General features: G+C 46.4%; 1 protein-coding gene across 14 annotated transcripts in view; it reads right to left on the reverse strand.

Moving 5' to 3' along the window:
- PTPRT (protein tyrosine phosphatase receptor type T) overlaps positions 1-19,265 on the reverse strand; it is a 1,176,585-nt gene that overhangs the window by 714,488 nt on the left and 442,832 nt on the right. For all 14 annotated transcript variants that reach the window (XM_085003959.1, XM_085003963.1, XM_085003956.1 and 11 more), the window contains 2 exons: positions 16,491-16,572; positions 6,216-6,331 (listed from right to left, as the gene is read on the reverse strand). In XM_085003959.1, coding sequence (XP_084860085.1) covers positions 6,216-6,331; positions 16,491-16,572 — 198 coding nt within the window. The remainder of the gene's footprint in view (positions 1-6,215; positions 6,332-16,490; positions 16,573-19,265) is intronic.

Genomic DNA, 19,265 nt, shown 5'->3' on the forward strand with positions numbered 1-19,265 from the left:
TAAATGTGGCCCAGAAAGAAAACAGAGCTGTAGGAAGGCAAGTAGAAGGGAGCAATTCAGAAAAAAAAAAAAAATCCCAAAGGTGTTGGAATTTTATCTGTAGATTTGAGTCTCCAATCTCTTTAAGTCTCTAGCACAGTGTAAATGAAAGGTGTGAAACTATGTGCTAAGTAAATTTAATGAATTTTTTTTAATAGGCATTCATCTGTAGGGAAGGAAAGGCCAGCATGGAGATAGAAAGTAGGCAGGAATGTGAGGTCAGCAGGGAAGGAAGATTTAAGAGTATGGCACAGACTCCATTCAAACCCTGCCCCCATTGGGAGTGCCCATCAGTGGCTCAGCAGTAACGAACCAAACTAGTATCTACAAGGACGCAGGTTCAATCCTTGGCCTCCCTCAGTGCGTTAAGGATCTTGCCTTGCTGTGGCTGTGGTGTAGGCTGTCAGCTACAGCTTCAATTCAATCCCCAGCCTGGGAACTTCCATATGGTGCAGGAGTGGCCCTAAAAAGACAAAAAAAAAAAAAAAAAAAACCTGTCCCCACAACCTGCAAGACTCTGCCCTGTGGGGAACATTTACTCCTTAAGGTTCAGTCTCCTCTTTTATAAAACATCTACCTGAAAGACTGGTTATGAGGATTAAATACATCATATGTTAAATGCCCCGTTATAAACGTCATCCTTAATTTATCCTTATTGTGTGCTTGTGGGGGGACCACTAGCGTTTCAGCAGAAGCCCCACGTGGAAGGGACGCCTGGTGGAGGCAGGCAGAGGCGGGAGCTGGCTCCCAAACACTCGCAGCCCCGGGAGCCAGCGGGAGCCCTTCGGGCAGCGGGAAATCAGGTTTACTGGAAGACTCTGCGGCTGCGCGGAAGGACACCGCTGCTTAGCTTGTCAGCCTCGCTTGTGGCCATCCTGGTGCTGATGGCTTCGCAGCTCGGGCGCCTCTTCCTGTCCGATCCTGCTTGCTGTGACCATGCCCCTGATTTGTCTAAACACATACGCTGCCCCGACTGAGATCTGTGCAGAGGCTTTAGACACACGGCCTCATTTCTGAAGCCGTTCAAACGTTATCTGTTGTACAAACAACAGATGGAGCGAATCCTAGGCAGAGAAGCCTGGAGATCAGCCCTGCAGTGGGGCTGACAGAGCTTTGCCCCCGAGGCCGCGAGACGATCTCACGGACCGCGATCTTCCATAAAGACTGGTGACACATACAAATATTTCTAAACTTCCTCCTTAAGGAACAGTATCCAGGGGTAGGGCGAGGGGGGAGGTCTGAGGGTAATTTTACCCACATCCTCGGTGGGGACCAGCACTGACGCTTCTGTTGGAAGCGCCTTGTGAAGGCACCCACCGGCCTTAGGCTAGTCTGTACCTAGGAAATAGTGGTTGTTTTTCTTCTTTTTTAGTTTCCCGAGGCATGAGGCAGCTTGATGTGGGATCTCCGTTCCCAGGCCAGGTGGGCCACGTGGTGAAAGCCAAAGCACCAGATCTTAGCTACTAGACCACCAGGGAACTCGCATTTTTTTCTCCTTAATAACATTATTCTCTGTGTGTATTAATCATCCATACTCATTTTAGAGTATTTGGATGAAACAGAAAAGATCAAAGATGAAAATTAAAATCATACAGAATCTAAGATCCCAATCAATTATTAGGTGTCTTGTTATAAGCTTCATAGTGTTAAATGTGCATATTTATGCAGGTAGTATATATTTGGGTAAATGTGTGTACACATTTGTTTTTTGATAAAAATATATCAGGCATATTGTTTTAAACTTGCTATATTCATTTAAATACATATTGGGAAAATGGCATTAAATACACCTTAACCTCATACGTAATGGCTCCACTGACTTAGCCCCTTTTGCTGGACATTTAAGCTGTCGTCAGATTTTATCCTATTGAACCCACTTGCATATAAATTTTTTTCCCTGTCTCTGGCTATTTTCATAGATAAATTCCCAAAAGTGAAATTACTTGCTGGAAGAATATGTACATTTAAAGGTGTGAGATAGCTTCTGCCAAATTACCTTCCAGAAAAGATGCCAGATACATTTTCACTGTGCTGCACTGATACTTCTGTCACTACAGTTCCACCTAGTTGTACCCTGAATATTGCTCTCTTTTTGTCATTTTTTTCAAAGGGCTCCCCAAAGTGTAAGCTGCTTTGCTTACGAGACATTCCAGGCAGAATGCACACTGTCTGCCAGCCTGAAAAAAAAAAAACTGCTTTAAAAATTACACGTTTGGATCCCTCAGGCCAACGCATCATATAAGGAATCAGCAAGTTATGAATGAGGCCCTTCCACCGGAGACCATGGCAACACACGCTTTGCCTCAAGAGGAAATTATCCCAGCACAAGATGAGTCTGTTTATAACTTTTATTGGCCTTCATCCGCCTTGTCCCTGGAGGACTAGAATTGTTCTAGGCTCAGGTGTACACATTTCTGTATTGGTCCTGTTGGTTGATTTGTATGCAAAACTGGCACTATAATTCCAAGAAAGCTGGCACCAGCTGATGAGGTCTTCCAATATTGTTTTTAAGAGGGTGCCAAACAGAGGTATGGGCTAGTCTTCCTTCTTTTTATTTTTGGCCCCACCCAATATATGGGAAGTTCCTGGGCCAGGGATTGAACCCAGGCCACAGCAGCCACCAGAATCACTGCAGTGACAATGCCAGGTTCTTAACCCACTGAGCCACAAGGGAACTCCTCGTCTTCCTTCTTAAGCTATGAATTTATGATCTGAAAGAACAAGCAAGCTGTAAAGCCTAAACCCATAGAAAGGAAGGCAAGCACATTCTCTACAAGAAAGGCAACAGGGATTTATTCCAACCCTGAGGCCACCAACTGCTCCCTGCCCACTGCCAGAAAGAAGGGCCACTGACATACTATTCTGAAAATAAAGTCACTACCTTTATTTCCCTGATTTAAAACTGCTGGGCAAAAAAAAAAGTGTGCACAGTGGGTGATTCAGTTATCTCTCACCTTATCTTGGAAGCTACGGCAAAAAAACAGCGGTGCCGGGAAGCGCACCTGCCTTGGGTGATCTGGACTCTTGGCCACAATATACCTGTTTGACTCAGAAAATTCTCAGGCTGGGCCACTGCAGCCCTGTTAAATGGAACAGAACTTTGGCGAGTCTCAGGCTGCTCCTCTAGGAGCTGGAATAAATCCAAAGCAATACTAGTTCCTAAGAAATCCGCCACTGCCTTAGCCCGCCTCAGATCAGGGGCTGCAGCTGTCCCACAGGCGTCTCATATTTTGGAGAAAGATGTTAACCTACTTCCAACTACACTGTTGAATATAAGCCTGGATGTAACTGGCGACGTGGGCACTTTGCCAGAGGGCATCATGTAAACCCTCTACCTCCCAGCGTTTCCTGAAATACAAATGAGGGTGACAACATCTCTGGTGGTTTCTTGAAGCCAGAGTTACTGAATCTATGCTCTCTGCACATGCGGGGAAGGTGTCCCAGGATGGAGATGGATGAGTAGAGGTGGGGGGGGGGACCTCTGCCGCATCACCCCACCCACCCCACCTCCTCCCTGTAGACACCGCCTTCCCCCACCATCACCCTGCAACCCGTGCTTTGACACAGAGCATCATTATAGGAAACAAGCCTCTGAAACTCATTCATGTGCCCTCAGTAAGACTGTGGTGGAGGCCGCCCTTCCCTTCATCACATGCTGTTTGCTTTATGAGGACTCCCGGGAACAATTCCTGTCTGGCTTCCGTGTGAACAACAGTTAGAATTTTCCCGAGCAATTGGTACTCATTTATCTTGGGGACACTGTGAACTGTATATCTGACACGTTTTCCTTATTCTGTCAGGGGCCGTGCTGCTGTGGGCTCCACGTGTGACCCCCCAAGAAGAGCAGAGAGAACAGAGAAACGCAAGGGGTTTTTTTTGCCCACGACCAGCTCCTGGTGGCTCCTTTTGTCCTATCTCGTGTGGCCACACTTATAATTTATGCTATCTTGTCGGGTTTGATGTCCCCTTGTAAGCCACCTGCAAAAACATTCTGTGACATGAGATCTGGTTTACACTGGAAAAGAGATAAATAAGGGGTGGAAGAGCTCTAAACCATGCGTTGCTGTCTTCTTCAAAACTTCAATTACATTCTGCTTTCACATCCTCCCACAGAGAGACCCAAGGTTTGGGGCATGCAACTCGCAACTGTGGCAATGATGCTCGTAGAAGGGCTGGAACACCCAAATAAAGACGCTGAAGGTTTAAAAACAAAACAAAACAAAAGATGCTGAAGGTCTTGTGACTGTCTCTCCTCATTCTTGTGACCCAACTGAGGCAATGCCCTTGAAATGACAAAGCTTCCTGGGGGACTGATGTACCTTAACACTAATTATAATGAAGAGAGCAAAGAGTATCATGTAAACACTTGAGCGACACGTGGAAGTTTCCCGTGCTCCCCTGTGGTCTGCAGGGCAGCCCAGGAAATGGGAGAAGCAGACATTACTGTTACTTTCATCCCCCTGCCCTACTAAGAAGCAAGAAAGAAACCCCTCTCTCTCTCTCTCTCTAGGGATTTTCCAACTGCAGGAAATGGACTCAAATGCAAGAAGAGAAGAGATACTGTGAATTCCCATCAAAGTGTGCTGCACATGGGACCAACATCCAGACTGTGTCAGAAGAGAGAATAGAGAGCCTTGAGTATATGAAGTTGGAGGTAACGGGAGTCAACTTCTTTCTTTTTTTTAATATATATTTCCTTTTTTATTACGCAATGAATTTTATTACATGTATACAATCATCCAACCCAATTTTATAGGATTTCCATCCCAAACCTCCAGCCCATCCCCCACCCCCAACCTGTCTCCTTTGGAAACCATAAGTTTTTCAAAGTCTGTGAGTCAGTTTCAAAGTCTGTTCTGCAAAGAAGTTCATTGGGTCCTTTTTTTAGATTCCACATGTCAGTGATAGCATATGATGTTGCTGTCTCACTGTCTAACTTCACTTGGCATGATAATTTCTAGGTCCACCCATGTTGCTGCAAATGCTGTTATTTCTTTCCTTTTAATGGCTGAGTAATACAGCAGTATTCCTGATGCCTTGACACAGAAGTGGTACCTTACTAGAGCTGTGCTCTCCAATAAGACTTCCTGTAATACCAGAAATGTTCTCAATCTGCATTTGTCCAACATGGTAGCCAAGAGACGGATGTGGCAATTGTATACTTGAAATGAAACTTGTGCGACTGAGCATCTGAGTTTTGAACTTCATTTATTTTATTTATTTATTTTTTCAAAGTGCCATACCTGTGGCTTATGGAAGTTCCCAGCCTATGCCACAGCCACAGCCACATCAGATCTGAGCCGTATCTGTGACCTATACCACAGCTCATGGCAACACCTGATTCTAAACCCACTGAGCAAGGCCAGGGATTGAACTCGCATCCTTGCAGACACTATGTTGGGGTTCTTAGCCCACTGAGCCACAACGGGAACTCCCTTCATTTATTTTAATTAGTTTAAATTTAAATAGCCATAGTAAGTTTAACAAGGTTGCAGGGTGTAAGACCAATATAGGAAAGTCAACTGTATCTCTATATACTAGTAATGAAAAATCAGAATTTATGATTTTTAAACTGTCTTTTATAATAGCATCAAAAATAGAAGATACTGAGGGATACATCTGACAAAAGATGTACAAGACCTAGACACTGAAAATTACAAAAAGCTTGCTGAGTGAAATTACTGAAGATCTTAAACAAGTGAAGAAATATACCACGCTCATGGCGAGAAGATGCATTATTATCATTAAGATGTCAGTTTTCCCCGAAGTAATCTATAGATTCAATCCGTCCCAATGGGACTTTCTGTAGAAACTGACAAAAACTGCATTCCTGGAAATGCAAATGAATCCAGAATCTAAAATATTCAGTTTGCTTTAGTTCAGGATTCTGGGCTTAAAGGACCAAGAGGGCAGTTTGAAAATGCCATAGTTGCACATTTTAGTTCTGGTACTTTTATGTTATGGCCTCGGTGCTCCATCTGTAAAATGGGCATACTGATATATAAAAGAATTAGAGTTCAGATTTAACAAGAACAGGGATGCAGAGTATCATCCAAGGAGCCAAGGTATATAAAAAATGTACCTTTCCTTTCCCCACCAAGCTCTTCAGGGCACACACTTGCCTCCCTTTACCAGGTAAGAGGCAGGTGTGAGCAGGAGGCCCCTCCCATCCTTACCTGGAGCCAAAGTTTGTCGTGCTGAGACCACTTTCCGCCAGCAATGCACTGAAACGTGGCATTCTGCCCCACATTCACCTCGACATTTTGGAGCCGCAGAAAGTGAGGTGCTTTTCCTAAGAGAGAAACCAAAGAGCATATGAGGACAGAATTCAACAGCCTGCACCACTTCCCTATCAGTGGATGGCAGCTAAGGATGGGCTCTGGGTAGGGGGATATGTGTGCCTGGGAGGTGGCCTGGCTCCGAGAAGAGCTACTGCTGATTGATCACGTACAATGAGCCAGTTACTATTCTAAGAAATGTACATGCATCATCTCACTTAAAGCCGTCACAAAAGTGGGCAGTAATGCCATTTCACCAATCAGAAAATGCCCTTTCCCACTCCTGGGCATCTCTCCAGAGAAAACCATGGCTCAAAAAGATCCACGTGCCCCAATGTTCACTGCAACACTAATATACCATAGCCAAGACATGAAAGCAACCTAAATGTCCATCAACAGAGGACTGGATAAAGAAGATGTGGTATATATATACAGTGGAATATTACTCAGCCATTAAAAGGAATGAAATAATGGCATTTTCAGCAACATGAATGGACCTAGAAATTACCATGCTAAGTGAAGTTAGTCAGACAATGAGAGATAAACCTCATATTCTATCACTTATAGGTGGAATCTAAAAAAAGGATACAAATGAACTTATCTGCAGAACAGAAGCAGACTCACAGACTTTGAAAAACTTTATGGTTACCAAAGGGGACAGGTTGAGGGGGAGGGATGGACTGGGGGTCTGGGATGGAAAGTTTCTAAAATTAGGTTGTGATGATGGTCATACAACTATAAATATAATAAAATTCACTCAATTCAAAATAAATATATAAATAAAAAGAAAATGCCCTGAAGGGCTCCACAGTTTGGCACCGACAGCCAGAAACTGGGGGAGGCAAGACATGACTCCATATTTCTGAGAGCCTCAAAAATCCATATTATTAGCTGTGGGGCAAGACTGCCATGTTTGGAGGAAGAAGTTGGAGGGGTAAGGGGTTCAGCATAAAAGATACCACCCTGTAGCCTGGGTGAGCAGAAAGAAGAGAACTGAAGCGAAGCACCTTTGATGATGATGCCATCACCTCAGTGATGATGCCAAGGAAGATGAGGAGGAGGGCAGAGAGGGGAGGATGGTGAAAAGGGGGAGGAGAACTGTGGTAGCTTTCCCTGAGTGCTTACTATGTGATTGGTGGCACGTGCAGTGTCTACACTCCAGACCTTATTTAACCCAGTGCAGTTGGTGGTGGTATTATCTCTATTTTACAGTGAGTGAAGTGAGGCACAGCGAATTCAAGACACGATCAGCCTCTGCAGTCTTCACTCTAAGCTATGGCACCTAAGGATGGGATGGAGGTGGGACATTTGCTGTGGGACCTTGGCAAATGGGAGATGGGCTTTCATACAAAACTCACGATGTTCGGTGGGCAACTGATTCTAGAATTAGATATATGTTTTATGTGGGGTAACGTGGGTCCCTCTCTTTCCCTGTTTGTGGAGAGAGGTCCTCACCAATGTCAGCTCTCCAAAGACGACTGTGTTGATAACTATGTCTAGAAGAATGAGGTTCTTCATCCAGGCACAGAAGTGCCAAGGCTCTGTATCACATCAGCCAAGTCATGATGAACTGGGCATCACATACCCTTGGAAGGTGATCGCATGGAGAGTTGTTAAGAGGATAAGGAGGCCCAATGAGTGCCTTTGGCCATCTTTGCAGAGGAAGTCAAATATCCAAATGGACAAGCAATAAGAACAACGTCATTTACTGAAAGCCCCTACGATGCCAGGCACTGTGATAAAAGCTTTACATGTTTTTATTGAAGTTAACTTCCTAACATTCCTATAAAGCAGACACTATTACTATTCCTTCTTAGAGAACTAGAAACCAAGTTGAATTTGTCCCACACCACACAGCCCTACTAACAGGGACAGAATTCAGTCCAGGTCCATTTTAGCCCCCAACTCAGGGTTGAACCAGCACATTCTCGGGTCTCGTGGGCAAAGGGAAGTCACTGGTGTCACCTGGAGCCCAGACTCCAAAGAACAGAGTCACAGGTGAGGCTATGCTAACTCTCCACACTCTCTCACTGCTCTGGAATATTTTACTACAAGGGATCCCTTCTCCTGCCGTGTGTCCCCATGTCCTTCATGCTTTGAACTCTCTGCTCTACCAAATGGTATCACCACTGGCAACGCTCAGCAAAAGCCAAGGACCTTGGCGTGATCAGGCAGACATGCTCTGCCAAAACATATACCTTCTGCTCAGGCTTTTAAACAGGTGAAAATGGCTCCAAGTCCCCCTCGGGCCACCTCCAAGCCCCCACAAGGTGATGGCCTCAAGAGCCCAAGACCAGGGAAGACTTCTCCTTGTGGGCTTCTCAGACTTGAAGATCTGGGTATCTAGTCAACCTGATAAATGTCATGCTGCTTTGATTGTCTGAAACTGTTTCCTTTTTGCTCTTCTGTATAATTTTGTAAAGTTATTATTGGAACTATCAGTTCAAGTCAATTCTTCAGTGGGAACAGAATGACCTGGTAAACCTATTCATGGCTCCAGTTTAAAGGGGGGAAGGCACATCTATTCCATGGCCTGGAATAGATGTGCGTGTGCAGAGTCTTAGTTTCGACATTGGGAGGCTTTGTGTTGGGTTTTACCAAGGTATGTCTCCCCTTAGCCTTGGGGACCCCAGGCAATTGTTTAACCTCTGGGATTGTGTAATTAGAAAGGGATCTTCTGGGAGTTCCCGTCGTGGCGCAGTGGTTAACGAATCCGACTAGGAACCCTGAGGTCTCGGGTTCGGTCCCTGCCCTTGCTCAGTGGGTTAACGATCCGGCGTTGCCGTGAGCTGTGGTGTAGGTTGCAGATGCGGCTCGGATCCCGCATTGCTGTGGCTCTGGTGTAGGCCGGTGGCTACAGCTCCGATTCAACCCCTAGCCTGGGAACCTCCATATGCCGCGGGAGCGGCCCAAGAAATAGCAACAATAACAACAAAAAAGACAAAAGACCAAAAAAAAAAAAAAGAAAGGGATCTTCTTGGGAGTTTCCACTGTGGCTCAGTGGGTTAGGAATCCGACTAGGATCCATAAGGACTCAGGTTTGATCCCTGGCCTCACTCAGTAGGTTAAAGATCCAGCATTGCTGTGAGGTACAGGTCGCAGATGCAGCTCGGATCCCGAGTTGCTGTGGCTGTGGGGTAAGCCGGCAGCTGTAGCTCCGATTGGACCCCTAACCTGGAACTTCCATATGTTGCAGGTACGGCCCCCCCAAAAAAATAAATAAATAAAATTTTAAAATTAAAAAAAAAAGAAATGGCTTGTCTTTGGATCAGCATCCCCTGCTTGCTCTGTCTCCTCCCCCCTCTTCCCAGCAGCACACCCCTTGCCCTGTTTATTTCATCTTCAATCCCTCCTCTTCTCTCCCTTCTAGGTTCGGTGGTAGAGAATTTAGAGGCTGAATGGCCCCTGGAGTTAATAATTCTGGTGAAACCCTGAGGATTTACATGGAGCAGAGATGTTGAATGCATGTGCCTGCAGGAGCCAGTTAAAGGAATAAACCAGTTCTGTTGTAGAACAAAAACTAAACCACCACCGCCTTGCCCCCATTACTCCTTTCCCATTTTTCATAGAGACTTGGGTAAAATAAAGATCTCTCTAGATTGGAGGTCCCACTGTGGCTCAGTGGTAACGAACCCAACTAGTATCCATGAAGATGCAGGTTCAATCCCTGGCCTCCCTCAGTGGGTTAAGGATCTGGCATTGCCATGAGCTGCAGTGTAGGTCACAGACACAGCTCAGAACTGGCGTGGCTGTATGTAGCTGAGGGGTAGGCCAGAGGCTACAGCTCTGATTCAACCCCTACGCTGGGAACTTCCATATGCCGCGGGTGTGGCCCTAAAAAGCCAAAACAATTTTTTTTTCTCTGTATCAAAAAAGCAACCCTACAAGCACAATAATAACTGGTATCTGACACAAGTCTCAGCATGGAGGGGGCAATGAGTCGTGGGCACTTAAGGGAACTGAATAAAGACCTCCTGCCCTATTAGAAGGGGTGGCTGTTTCAAAATTCAGCAGATGGAGGCCATGCGACAATGCTGTGCTCCAGGTGGCTGATGATCTGATTTCTCAAGACAAGGAAGAAATCCAGGTTTTTGGTGAAAGCCCTCATTCTAAAATCTTGACTATTTATTAAAACACCCTGCAGACTTCAGAAAACACCTCTGCAGCCATGCTCCTCTGGTCTGTGGTCTCTGCTACCCAGCTCTCGTAGAACAGTTTCCACTGGCCAGTCCTGTCAGGTCTGAGCCCATAAACCCAGGGGTGCCCCCATCTCTGCAGGTATCGTCTGTGGCGTCATGTGAATGCTGGCCCTGGATCGTGGGCGTGGACCCACGAACCTATCCAGCCCACCTTCCTCCTGCCTGGTACTCTCCCCCACACACCCTTACTCTTTGAGCCCTGGCTTCATCTCCAGCTCATGACAGATCTCTCTCTTTGGGGGGCCCTCCATATGTTGGGGACCACTTCTCTGAGCCCCTGGCCTCCCTAATCCTCCTCCCATCCCCCCAACTCAAGTCCACTCCTAAGCTCTATGCTCTCTCAACTGTGATTCCCCCCAGCATCTATAGCTCTGGGGAAAAAATTATTCCACGTGCCTCAACTCACCAACCTTTGGCTAAACATTCGACCTCGGGGGTCCAGATCTGCCACCAACTCATGTTTCTTTTTGTTTTGGTTTGGTTTTAACTTATTTTTTATTGTTATTTCCCCCAACACACTTCTTTTTTTTTCCCACTGTACGGCACGGGGACCCAGTTACCCGTACATGTACACATAATTTTTTTTGAAGCATCCCACACTCACTTCCCACGGAGACCCAGCGCCCCAAAGCAGGATGCCACAGAAAGGGGTTAACAGAAAACTGGCCGTTGCATCTGGGGCAAAATGCCTTGATGTTGGTGACATTTAAACTCCTGCAGATGTCAGTGCAGCATCTGAAGACATATTATTGTGCCCTTTATCTTGCTCTTTAAACCCAACAGCGCTCAGTAGGAAGCCACACAATTGGGGAGAAAGTGCACTACATACATTAAAAACGTGTAGCAGACACTCCGCAGGCTCAGTGACATGGCCCTGCAAGGTGGCGATGGGAAAAAAATTTTTTTTTTCAAATTCTAAAAGTCAGCCTAGGAGCTAGAAACTTTGAAACCAAGTGGAAAATTGTGCTGACATTTATCATACACAGTTCTAACTGCGGTGGCCCTGCTAATGGCTGACACAGAGAAAGGCAGCAGAGGGTAACTACGGCTAAAATACTTGCAGAATAACACAAAAATGTTAAATGGGCTATAAAATATAGACGAGAGGGTTCAGTTTGGAAGGGGAAATCACTTCTCTTGAGTATCACGCCTACCCGACGATCACTGTTTTGGAAGCTTCCAGGCGGGTGTGTAAAGTCCTAACTTCAGCTCAAATCGATCAGTCGAGAATATAATGGCAAATCAGGCACTAAGCACCCTCCTAGAAATTTGCAATATTCAGTGGCATCGCTTATTGATAAACGCCGACCACAGGTTAAATTTTTTTAATGTTTTAGAGAATGGAATGGAGAATTACAAAGCCCAATGACCTAAAGAGAATGCTTTTTTAAAAAAATTTTAAAAATAGAGTTAAATGTTTAACAATCTATGAGTGAAGTCATAAAAGCATTAAGGCTGGGGTTGGAGAAAAGCACTGTCGGTCCAAAGGACAGTTCAGAAGCCACCAGCAGGTTGCATGACTCTCGATCCCATAAGCAGCCTTGTACCTTGAAGGCAGCACTTTTTCCCCAAAATCACACCACCTCCGCCTGCACTGACCAGTTGGTTAAGCCAGAAATCTAGGGGTGCACCCTCCCCTGGCTCCTACGCTACCCCATCACCTAGGACCAGGTGACTCTACCTCCTAAAATGATTTCTACTCTGCCCACCACCTCCCTCCATCCTTGTGCTCTAGGTTTCTCTGTAGCATGGCTTAGTGCCCGTGATGGGCGAACCGTGTCCTTGCGATGCCCTATTGCTCAATACCTCAGACTGTGACCCTATTTGAAGCCAGGAACTCTACAGAGGTGATTAAATTGAAATGAGGCTATGAGGTGGGCTCTAGCCCAGGCTGGCCGGTGTCCTTATAAGAAAAAAACATGTGGACACACAGAGGGACACCAGGGGCACAGAGGACAGAACACGTGAGGACAAAGTGAGAAGCCGGCCATCTGCAAGCACAGGAGAGGGGCCACGGAAGAAACCAAATCGGGCATCTCCAGCTTGGACTTGGGGCCTCCAGAACCACAAGAAAATAAAATTCTGCTTAAGCCACCCAGTCTGTCTATTTTGTTATGGTGGCCATAGCTGACTGATACGTCCTCTGTTATTGATCAGATAATTGATCTGATTATTTGTTTTATTTTCAGTCTCTTTCACATCAAGGGAAGCCCATGAGGGCAAAGAAAGCATCTGCTCTTCATCACCCCCATAAATCTGTTCTTAATCAGCTCCTGGCATGCGGTACATGCTCAGTAAACGTGCTGAATGGTGAATGGATGTCTCAGTGCCATTACCACTGAGTCCTGGTCCAGGACACCACCATCTCCTGCAAGACTCCAGAACTTCCTTCTTAATAGGTCACCTGACTTCTCTCTTCTCCCTTCAATTTGTACCCCCACCACAGAACAGTCAAAGTGATCTTTTTTTTTTTTCCTTTTTTTTTTTTTTTAAACAGCTGCACCGGTGGCAGCTGCACCTCAGTCTAGGGGGCAAATCAGAGCTGCAGCTGCAGGCCTACACCACAGCCACAGCAACACCAGATCCCACTAAGCAAGGCCAGGGATCAAACCTGCATTTTCACAGACACTATGTGGGGTTCTTAACCTGCTGAGCCACAGCAGGAACTCCCAAAGTGATCTTTTAACAATTAAATAAGATCATAGGAATTCTCTGGATAAACCCTTCCACCAGTGCCTCCCTGCACGTTGGTTAAAATCTAATGACTCTTAATGTTGCTCAGGACCCTGCTTCTCTCTTGCCCAGAAACAATTTTCTCGTATACTCAATGCCCAGGATACTCCAGGAGCATCAAGCTGATACCCACCGCGAGGCCTCTGCACTTGCTGTTCCTTCTGCCTAGAAAGTCCCCTCCCCAAACCATCATACAGTGACCTTTTTCTATGGCTTGGGTCTCAGCTCAGACCATGTCTGCAGAGACACCTCCCCAACCACTCTGTCTATGAGCCCTCCCATACCCCATCCATCCGTCACATTTATTATATTCATAGCACTTGTCACCATCTGAAATTATATTAGTGACTTATTTAATATCAGTTCCTTATTTAGTGTCATTCCTTCCTCAGTCCTTCTGCCAAGTACATGGGAACAAAGATCTAACCTATCTTGCCCACTGAAGTGTCCCCTATGTTCAGCAGAAGTTCCTGACACACAGCTGAGGTACAATAATTGACTCAGAGAAAGAAAGCATGAATAAAAACCCAGACTGGATGTAAGCAGAGCGTGGGACCTTGAGAGGGGGCCTTTGCTAGGCCCTGCTCAACTCCATACAACTTAGGAGCTATGAATTGACCTCTGAGGACTACATGTACCACCAGCATTTGTATGTGGATTTAAATGAAATTTTTTCAACATTTTCCAGCCGCTATCACAGGGTTCTCACATTTTGATTTCTTCATTTTCGTTTTTATTTTTGTTTTTGGCTTTTTAGGGCCATACCCATGGCATATGGCAGTTTCCAGGCTAAGGATCAAATTGGAGCTGCAGCTGCTGGCCTGGGCCACAGTCACAGCAAGGCCAGATCTGTGCATCTGGGACCTACACCACAGCTCACAGCAACACTAGATCCTTAACCCACTGAGAGAGGCCAGGGATCGAACCTGAGTCCTCATGCATACTAGTTGGGGTTCGTTACCACTGAGCCATGACAGGAACTCCACATTTTGATTTCTAAGGAGTTTAAGCTTAAGTCTCCTAAGCATTTAGGCTGAACTCAGCTGAAGCACATGACACAAGAACACGGCCATGGTCACGTCATCCTGGGTGATGTCCCATGGCCCACGTGCTGAGTAACCAGCTCTCAGCAATTCCTAATCACGTAATCCACCCTCTTCAGCAGGAGGAGCAAGAAGCTATCAGAGAAATCCGAGAGTCAGAAGCAGCCCCAGTGGGAGGAGGATTCCAAGAGCCACCAGGACACTTGGGTGGTGGAAAGTCCTTCAAAGCCCTCCAGGGAACCCTCACCCACGGCAACTTCTCTAAGAGAAGGAAGCACGGGGCTGCAATGGCCAACCATGGATGGTGGAGGCAGCATGGAGGCTGAGATGAGAGACAAGCATCAGGCTGGGTTTCATCATGGAGGTAAAAATTCCCACTGGAGGACAGAGTTCTGGGATCTAGGCCAGAGTCTTCTGGGAGGAGCCAAACATCACCTTGTAGAAAGATCCATTGCAAACATCCAGGATAGGGTCAGCAGGCATGCAGCTGGACGTGGCCAAGGTGAGTGTCCCCTCCAAGGGTGGGATGTGTAAAGGACTTGGGGAAGGCTGAAGGCTGGTTTCAGAGAGACTGACTCAAACCTGGCGGTTGTGCAGGGTTGAGTGTGTGAGGTCAATGGACCGCAGGTTCAGTAGACATCCCCCAGCATGGTCTGACGTCAGTCATTCTTAACTGGGCAGCAGATGCTGAGTCCCAGGAGTCAAGGGAGAGAAAGACTTAATCCTGGGAAGAGGGACTCACATGCATATCCACTACATAAACCCTACAGTACTGTAGGATTTCTGGGACCCTCTTCACATGAAGTTGGGCTTTGCAGAGGCATTTGCTGGGCATAATTGAACAGAGAGACTGATCTGAGAAAATTCCAGGCTCAGGAATTCTACCCACAGGGTAGAAACCTGAAGCTAGAGCCATGGAGAATCTAATAGGCTCTCAGCCTTCCTGAGAAGCTGGCTGATTTCTGACAAAAGGGTTTCTCCTGCACTGATACCAAACACAGTCATCTAAAATACTGTCTTGCCAAAACCCCTTGGAACTTGTCTCAGATCCCTCCAGAGAAGGTGCTCTAGGACAATGACATTACAACAATGTCATTATAGAGCCAGGAGGAAGGGATGCTTCAGGCTCTGACAAATTCATTGTAGCTGAAGTTGAAAGGATCATTCCAATGAAAGCAGCATGGATGGGGCAGACATGAGTAGGTATGGGAGGTATGAAGGGCAACTAGGGACAGGGACATATGACATCTCTTATGGGAACCAAACTCTACCAGAGCCCATAGCATGACTCATGGCCATCAGGAAGAAGCAGAAAGCCCAAGTAGGAGTTACCTAGGAATCCGTCAGCTGCCACGAAAACTAATGTGAATCTCCAATCGGCAGACACTAACAAACTAATGGGGCTGGCAACCCAACCAGCCCTCCCAGGTGCTGCCATCATTCTATGCACCCCTCTTTGCTCAAAATCCCCCCACCAAATGTCACTAGATACAATGCAACACCAACTACCTGCACCCTGGACTTGTCCCCTCTGAGAGTTCATGAACCTGGGAGCCACAGCTCCTGGCTCAAACACATTCAAATATCTTAGACTAATACGGCAGAGAGAGAGAACTTCCGGGGGAAACCGGATGGGCACAGAGGAGTGGAATACCTTGGAGAACTCTTGACACTGGACCCTAATACTAACCACCATGAGACAGCTCTCCCTACACCTACGCGGAGTTGATGAGGGTGTTTAAAATTACTTGGAAAGAATTAATAGCTTTGGGGTACTTTTCCCTATGAGTGAACAGTGTGCTAATTTGCTCGGTGTTTTGGTGTCGTTCTTTTTTTAAGACAATTGCACAAGATTCTATCCAAAGCCCTCTAATTCTTCCACTTCAGTGGTCTGAATCCCTCTAATAAACAATCAGGACTTTAGACTCCCTTAATAATGAAGAGAGATTCAGACGAAGATGTTTTGCCACTCTCTGCAAATTCCTCTAGGTGCTGCCTGTTGAACAGGCCAGCGAAATTATGGATTTATTCAGGACTGATTGCATTGAGTATGTAAGCACTTTTTGAGGGATTAAAAAAGAGAGAGTGAGAGATGTCTGTGAGCTGAATGAATGGGGGGCGGGGGTGGAGAATGGCAGCCTCCAAGCTACCCAGTCTGGATGGAGCACAGTGAAGTCAGGAGGACGGAAGAGACTTACGGCACGGATGAGCAAGGACCCGGACCTCGTCCACAGCGATGTAGCCAGGATGACCCTTCAAAGAGACAGATTCAAATATCACCTGCAACAAACAAGGCAGGAGTCAGCTTCAAAGGAGTGGTTTCAGGCATTTATCACAGCTGCCCCGCCCCCAAACCTTTTATGTCTCGGCTTCCCATCAGAACTACCCAGAGAGGTCTTACTAGGATGCCACTCTGGCAATTGACATGGATTTCCTTTCTTTTTTTTTTTCTTTTTTTCTTTTTCTTTTATGATTGCACCTGTGGCATATGGAAGTTCCCAGGCTAGGAGTCAAATCAGAGTTTCAGCTGCCATCCTACACCACAGCCACAGCAACGCCAGATCCAAACTGCATCTGTGACCTAGACCACAGCTCGCAGCAACACTGGATCCTTAACCCACCGAGTGAAGCCAGGGATTAAACCCACATCCTCACAGAGAAAACACTGAGTCCTCAATCCGCTGAGCCACAACAGGAACGCCTGCTTTAATTTTTTTTGGTCACAAGCACCAATTGCAGGCAGAGCTGGAACTCCAGACCGTGATCTCAGTGCAGCTTCATTTCTTGCTTTCCTCTCCCCCAAATCAGAAGTAGGTCTAACACCAGGCCCCATGAGGTCTGACACCCACTGTCAAGCCACCATCGCTGTGGGACCACGTGGACACTTTGTCAGGTTCTTAACCTACTGAATCACAGTGGGAACTCTGGGATTTTCAAAACAAGGTAAAAAGGCCACGCTCTGGTGACTGGCAAAAGAAGAATCGCCACATGCAACATTTCTAATGGCTTTCAGAAGTAACGCTTGCATGCAGGGAAAACAACCCAAATATGGTGTGGAAGCCCCCATCTGCATTTTTTCACTGTTGTTTCAAGGGAAGCACTGAGAAAAATTCCTTCCTAATATCTCAGCTTTCTTACAAAGGGTGAGGGAGAAGCTACCATAAGCCAAGGAGGGTTTACCTTGATTTGCCTCCCCATGCAACACAGTCCAGCTCAATTACCTAACAACATCTCGAGCAAGGATGCCCCAGGCACAACTGTCAGTTTCTGGGAATCCAAGGGTGACAACGCTCTTTGAATTCTCCATTCTGACTCCCTCTCAAACTGCTTATTTCCATAAAGATTTTAAACTTCAGTTAACAGCTTCAGGTGTCCCCTTCACTTCGGAGATGTGAGTATCTGTGTGGACATGAGCCAGGCCCCGGACCTCCCTAATGCCAATGGCCTCATCTTCCAACCAGCTTCAGCCACATGCTCATACCTGTACTGCCCCACTCCACAAATGGAATTTTCAGCCTCCTGTCTTTGGCAAGGACTGCTACCCCACCCCTCCTCTGAAACTTGCCTCTCTGGAGCATATGGTCTCTGGGATCTGGACTTTTCTTTTTTTTTTTTTTTTTTTTTTGGTCTTTTTGCTATTTCTCTGGGCCGCTCCCGCGGCATATGGAGGTTCCCAGGCTAGGGGTCCAATCGGAGCTGTAGCCACTGGCCTACGCCAGAGCCACAGCAACGCGGTATCTGAGCCGCGTCTGCAACCTACACCACAGCTCACAGCAACGCCGGATCGTTAACCCACTGAGCAAGGGCAGGGACCGAACCCGCAACCTTATGGTTCCTAGTCGGATTCGTTAACCACTGCGCCACAATGGGAACTCCGGATCTGGACTTTTCAAAAGACTATACATGCTGTTGGAACCTTCCTGTATTCTCAACAAACCCAGGTTCCACCCTATGTTGGCTAATCATCCATCCCATTCTCACCTGAAGCCCAATCCCTCATCTCAGTGTTGCCAAGCCTATCTCAAAAGTGCCTCCCCGCTCCCACACCCCACACAAATGTCCCCCTTTCAATATCACCTCCCCAATTCCTGCAGAGACCCATATCACATGTTTAAGAGGCAAGAGGAACAGGAAGGGGTTGACTTCTCACTTCTCTTTTTTTCTTCCTCCTTCTTTTGTCTTTTTTTAGGGCTGCAGTCAAGGCATATGGAAGTTCCTGGGCTAGGGGTCGAATCGGAGCTGTAGTCACTGGCCTACACCACAGCCATAGCAATGCCAGATCCTTAATCCACTGAGCGAGGCCAGGGATCAAACCTGCGTCCTCATGAATACTAGTCCGATTCATTTCTGCTGAGCCATGACAGGAACTCTGCTATACTTTTAAAATTTCATTTTTCCTTTTTTCCTTCTTTCTTCCTTTTTTTGGCCACATCCACAGCATGTGGAAGTTCCTGGGCCAGGGATGGAACTGATGCTACAGCAGGGACCCAAGCCGCTGCAGTGACAACACTGGATCCTTAACCTGCTGCACCACCAGGGAACTTTTTTCAATCTTTATTTTATTTAAGAAGGAAAATAGTATAGTTCTCAGGTTCTGGGTCAGAATGCCTGGGTTCGAGTCCTGGTTTATCACCTGGTGTATCACCTGTACACACCTGGAACAAGTTACCTGATTGCTCTGTGCCTCTGTTTCCTCATCTGTAATTACAGCATCTACCTTATTAGGTAATTATGCAGATTAAAGGAGTTAATATACTACTTAGAACAATGGGTGGCACATAATAGGTTCTCAGTAACTGTTTGCTACAATTATTATCAATACTCAACCATTTTCCTGCATTTGTCCACATTCATAGCTTTTTCCTTCTAGGTCTCTCTAATGTTGAGGCTCCAGTGATACCTCACTCTCATGGCTTTTCTCATCAATCTGGCTCTATTCTCCAATAAGTTTCCTTGTAAGCACTTCTCTGCCT

This window comes from Sus scrofa, chromosome 17 (genome assembly GCF_054392235.1).
Source record: "Sus scrofa isolate SSC_HxYL_T2T_F1_AM1 chromosome 17, Sscrofa_HxYL_maternal_Yorkshire_Landrace_v2.0, whole genome shotgun sequence".
Classification (NCBI taxonomy): Eukaryota; Metazoa; Chordata; class Mammalia; order Artiodactyla; family Suidae; genus Sus; species Sus scrofa.